Source organism: Miscanthus floridulus, unplaced genomic scaffold (assembly GCF_019320115.1).
Source record: "Miscanthus floridulus cultivar M001 unplaced genomic scaffold, ASM1932011v1 fs_894_3_4, whole genome shotgun sequence".
NCBI classification, from domain to species: Eukaryota; Viridiplantae; Streptophyta; class Magnoliopsida; order Poales; family Poaceae; genus Miscanthus; species Miscanthus floridulus.
This window is the reverse complement of record NW_027097419.1, coordinates 1-5,665: the sequence shown is the minus strand read 5'-3', so window position 1 is coordinate 5,665 and position 5,665 is coordinate 1. Positions and strand designations below refer to the sequence as shown.

The 5,665-nt window shown below is 45.5% G+C and overlaps 2 protein-coding genes across 2 annotated transcripts; one reads left to right on the top strand and one right to left on the bottom strand.

The window, feature by feature from the left end:
- Positions 1 to 275: 275 nt before the first annotated feature.
- LOC136533477 (uncharacterized) lies at positions 276 to 1,839 on the bottom strand. Its single transcript, XM_066526021.1, has 2 exons — positions 1,835 to 1,839; positions 276 to 1,182 (listed from the first exon to the last, which is right to left on the bottom strand). Exons 1-2 carry the CDS (start codon positions 1,837 to 1,839, stop codon positions 276 to 278), a joined length of 912 nt encoding a protein of 303 aa, XP_066382118.1.
- Positions 1,840 to 2,724: 885 nt separating this feature from the next.
- LOC136533476 (splicing factor U2af large subunit B-like) lies at positions 2,725 to 4,714 on the top strand. Its single transcript, XM_066526020.1, has 7 exons — positions 2,725 to 2,751; positions 2,991 to 3,050; positions 3,147 to 3,206; positions 3,332 to 3,955; positions 4,086 to 4,221; positions 4,389 to 4,456; positions 4,553 to 4,714. Exons 1-7 carry the CDS (start codon positions 2,725 to 2,727, stop codon positions 4,688 to 4,690), a joined length of 1,113 nt encoding a protein of 370 aa, XP_066382117.1. The 3' UTR covers positions 4,691 to 4,714.
- The last annotated feature ends 951 nt before the right edge of the window (positions 4,715 to 5,665 follow it).

Genomic DNA, 5,665 nt, shown 5'->3' with positions numbered 1-5,665 from the left:
AGATTTATCCGAAACATACTATATGCGCGTATAAATGTATAATTAGCAGCGTACAATACGACTTCGAAAACGTATTTTGAAAAGAAAACAAAAAAATGAAAAGAAAAGAAAAAAGAAAAAAACCTTTAGTCCCGGTTCGTATTACCAACCGGGACTAAGGGTGCCGGCCATCGTGGCATGTCAGGAGGCACCTTTAGTCCCGATTGGTGTTACCCACCAGGACTAAAGGTCCTCCTTTAGTCCCGGTTCCTGACCCGGGGCTAAAGGATCCCCCTTTAGTCCCGGATGCTTGCTCCCGGATAGGGAACCGGGACTAGAGGGGGTTCCCCACCGGGAGTAAAGCTCGGTTCTCTACCAGTGTCATAGACGTCTTTGTCGTTGGCGTCGAAGAAGCTACGCAGCGCCGGGTCCATGTGGGCAAGGCCGGCGTCGGTGCACGTGAGCATGTACTGCACCAGGAAGCAAGCGTCGTAGAACATCATGGGCAGGAACACGTCGTCGCCGATGCTGTCCACCACGTTCCTGTCATAGATGCTCCGGGCGTAGCCGGCGACGGCGACGACCGCCCCATAGACCTCCTCGGCTGAGCGGCCTGACTCCATGATGCAGTGGTATGCAGCCACGTGCTTCACCTTCTCCGCCGCCTTCAGGTGGTCTCGGCCGTGGTGGTATGGGCCGATCGACACCGTCATCGGAACGGTGTACAGTTCACCGAGAGATCGAATTCTTGCTGGGTACCTGTGCATCTTCATCTTCATCATGTCCACGTCGAACTTGAACTCACGCGCGGCTTTATCGAACACATGGATCGGATTGCTGTAGATGTTCGTTTCCATGTTGTGGAAATCGGCCTGAAACTCTTGTGCTGCTTTCTCGATCTCGATCCGATCATTTTGTGTGGCTGATGCACACTCAACCAGCTGTCCTCTGCTAGAGCTAGTAGGAACATATGTTTGGAGGCAGCTACCGTATATCTCAGTACCCGCCGACTCCACTACCACTGGGAGGCTAGCAGCGCATGCACATACTTCTGGTTCCATTGCCATGCTCCAATGTGCTAGCTGAAACTCAGCTGGCTGCATGCCCCAATATGTCAGCTGAATGTCGCAAGGCACCCATCCTGCATCTGGTTCCATGGAACAATCTGCCACCCCCAGCTGCGTGTATTTGCTGCAGAAAGTTCTGCGCTGGGAAAGAATAAACGAAGAGTGAAAAAAGAGCTAGAAACACATCAGGACAAATATCATAGCGGAAACACAAACTAATGGTGAGAAAGGAAAATCTTACAGCCAGGCAGAAAGAAGCACAGTCACGCAGCCATGTGGAAACTCCTCTTATATAGCATAGACAGACCGGCGGCCGGCCATGTGAATGACGTCTATCCTATTCACTCGAAATGGTCAATTGGACCATGTTTAACATAATGGTTGGCGAAGATTCTTTATCTTACTATGTTCCATTCAAAGCAATGGTCATGTATTCTAGCCCCACATGCAAACAAAACAAGATAAAACATATGTGCCTCAGCTGGCAAAATTTGGTGAAACAAGCTCCACTGCTATTTGGTGTTGTGTTTGTCTATATATGTGTGCATAACCATTATTCGGGCTAAATGCTCACTTAAATGGATAAATTAAATGGCGGTTTAAACAGAATAAATGATCGATTGACAGGAAACGCCGTACCACCGTGCAATGTTTAAATGGTGTGCCAACAGGCTAAACGACCATTTAACGACGTAGGCCATGAAAAATCTGTATGGTTAATTTGATCTTTAAAATGGATTTTGAGAAAGCGCATAATAAAGTCAAATGAGGCTTTCTTTATAACATACCTCATAGATGAAAGAACTTTTAGCTTATATGTAAAGGGTACAATAATAATATAACTATTTACTACTTAGCAATTTACTTGAAGGATCCAACGAGGACTCTCTGCTGCTGATCGATTTTGTTATGGGCCGAAATTTGCATCCATGCAGGGTCCTAATCGGGTTGGGCTTGGACGAGACAAATTAAAGGGCCGGCCTGCTCAATGAATTCGGATCGTCGGCTATGATTCCTTTCAAAGCAGTCGAGTCGTCCAAAGATCTAATAAAACGAACAGAAGCGATCGCGACGATCGAATCCCCGAATCCCTCCTCCAATCCAACCCCAAGGAACGAATCGGTGGCGGCGATGCGTATGCGGTCCGCCGCGTCGAGCGCGCCCGCTGCAAGGTGCGTCGATCAATCCCCAAGTGCCCGCCCCCCTCGTTTCTCTTCCTTCTCGTGATGCCGGGCAGTCGACCATTGTTCCGGTTAATGAACTCGTGCTACTGCCGCTAAATCGAAGCTTCGTAGGGCAAAAACAAAACAACAACAACAATAATGTACTGCCAACTCGGATTTGTCAGTGCGATCGAAATCAACCTCGTTTTTTTTAATGCACCGAATGTTCAAAGTTGTGAAGCTTCTTGTAGGGTTTCATGTACAGGTGATGGTTACAACTGTGAATTCAACAAATTAGTTAAGGGTTCAAGCAAATTGTGGACTGATTTTTGTGTGTGTGTGTGTGGACTGCATTACTTGCTCAGATTTAATAATTTATACACCAGTCAAATATTTTTATCCTGCAAATAAGCTTTGCCTTTTTAAGCCACCTTTATCTATGGACAGGGTTATTTGGTTTACTGCTTTCTAACCTTATTCTTTTGTTTTCTTTGAATTAGTTCAATTCCTCTTCCATGGAGCCACAAGCTATTCCTCAACAGGTTTTTTTGTTGTTGTTGTTGTAATAGTCTAGTGTCAGCAAATGTTGGTAACTACCACAAACTGTATTTCATAATAAACATTCTAATATTTCTAACTTGCAAATATAGTTTACGATGCAGTCTTCAATTTTTCAAGGACTCTTATCTTTAATTTGCCTTTACAGGATCTATTTCCGTATGCATGCAGACTTGAAAGTTTAGTTTGTTGCTTGCTAACCATATTCATTTGTGTGCATCAGTTCAATTTCAATTCCCTTGTCTTCCAGCCACACACTACGACTCAACTGATGACACAAGAGGTATAACTTCTTTTTTTTGTTGATTATTATTTGCTCTGTGCCTGCAATCTTCAGGTATTGATATAAATATTGTGCGAACATTAATTTTTACCTCAGGCTACTCTGTTCGCTCGGCGTGTTTACGTTGGTGGCCTTCCTCCCTCTGCTAACGAACAGGTCCGTACTTTCTTTTTAACCTCAAACGGGGAAAAACAACTATGCATATACTGCCTAAGTAAACAAACTCAAACACTGTTCCGAATAATTTGCAACTGTTGGCTAAATTGGATTCCTTTCTGCAGACAATTGGAGTATTCTTTAATCAAGTCATGGCTGTTATTGGAGGAAACACTGCTGGTCCCGGTGATGCTGTCTGTAGCGTCTGCATGAACCATGAACAAAGATTTGCTTTAGTGGAATTCAGACTGGCTGAGGAAGCAAGCAATGCAATGGCTCTGGATGGCATTTTGTTTGAAGGGGTGCCAGTGAAGGTTAGAAGGCCAACAGACTACAACCTTTCCCTGGCAGCAGGCTTGGGCCCGAGCCAGCCAAGCCGCAAACTGAATCTTGCTGCAGTTGGACTAACAGCAGGATCAGACGGAGGAGGGTTAGAAGATCCTAACCGTATTTTTGTGGCTGGCCTTCCCTATTTCTACTCTGAAGCTCAAGTCCGGGAGTTGCTTGAATCCTTTGGGCCTCTTCTAGGGTTTGATCTTGTGAAAGATAGGGAAACTGGCAACTCAAAGGGCTATGCATTCTGTGTTTGCTTGAACACCACTGTCACTGACATTGCTTGCGCTGCACTAAACGGTACCAAAATGGAAGACAAAACCCTTACTGTCAGAAGAGCAAACCAGAGTGCATCTCAGCCCAGACCAGAACAGCTAAGTATCCTATTGAAGGCCCAGCGACAGGTGCAAATGCATGTATATATAGACCAGCTAGATGATTTCCATACTAGACACCTTTATAGTTTATTCTCTAGCGTGCCATTTACATTTTCGATGTGCCGTTGTTGTGTTCTGACACAGAAATATGTGCGTGCTTTGTGTACAGAAACTTGCCAATCCAGTTGGAGCGGCCCCTACAAAGGTGGTTTGCCTCGTCCAGGTGGTCAGTGCAGATGAATTGAAAGATGATGAAGCGTATGAGGACATCAAGGACGACATGAGGCAAGAAGCATGCAGATATGGTATATCATTTATACCCTTTTTCGGCTCTTCAATTCGGTTTCCGTCCTACATCAAACTTCTGCTTGTATTTAATTTATCTGCTATTTACATATATTTCCTAGGAATTCTTGCATGCAACTTTGTTATGTTTATGCACTAATCACAAGAAAAATTACCTTTTGATCAGGTAATCTAGTGAAAGTTGTGATCCCACGTCCTGACCCCAGCGGACACCCGGTCACTGGAGTCGGAAAGGTGAGCCTCGTGTTGCACTGACTTCTAATGTTTGAATTTTGCCGATCTCTTTGTGTGATGGCAAATGATTTCTGATGCAAGTTTTTTCTGTTGCAGGTGTTCTTGGAATATGCAGACGTCTACAGTGCCACCAGAGCAAAGATAGCCTTGCATGGAAGGAAATTTGATGGGAAGCCAGTGGTGGCCAGCTACTATCCTGAGCTTAAGTTTGCCAATTTGGATTTCGATGGATAACTGTACGTAGCTTCTGGAAGGGAAAACACGATGACAATTATTCTAAAAATCCTTATGTGTATAAACGTACTGTTTTCGTGGTCTATATATATATATATAGTATCTATAGAGCTAAAATTTCTCCCTATTTTTTTTGTCTGGCCTCGCCTAACTACTCTCGTCACTCTTTTTCCGTTATCACTTGCTTAAGTTAGAGTTGCAAAAACCTTATATTGATATTGCACCACTCATGTCATCTCCTCACATTACGCCACATACCTTCTACTTTTTTTTGAAATCAAACCCACAACCGAACACATCACACACACATATATTTAAGTTTGGTCAATCTCATGCCAATTTCCTTTATTGCACAAACTTCACTATGGGCCTTGAAATTTATTAATTTATAATCAAGCCCAACTAAATATGGCGGCTCCTCACATCCGGTCCCGTTTTTGTTTTTTTAGCTTTTCTCTGTTTGGATTTTTTCTGAACAGTGCTCGTCGGCCAACTCGATAGCCTCGTGCGGCCTGTGCCTGTAGAGGGACTCGATGTAGACCGAAGCGAACGCGCCGAAGCTATAGTTGTCCATGCAGCCCGAGCTCGTCGGCCCGGCACGAGGCCTGTATTTTTGGCCTGGCCCAAGCACGACACGGCCCGGTGGCGACTGGGCCCGGGATGGCACGGCCCAGAGGAGCAGGCCGTGCCTGGGCCCTAACCCATGCACGTGGGCCAGCATGGCATGGCCTTCTCCTCAACGGGAGGCCCGGTGGCGGCCCTGCCTGCCAACGGCTAGCAGGCCACAGCCGCCCCTCCCCCCGCGCCGGGTGTTTCTAGCCCTTTTATCACCCAGGTGTTGCAGGCTCAACGAAACGCTCGATTGCCCAACCCAAAAAAAAAATCATTACCGCTGCTTTAGTCAATTGACAGACAAGAATAATAAGCTGCCTGTGTGTCTATCACTACGCCAGATTTACACATCACTGCCGGCAT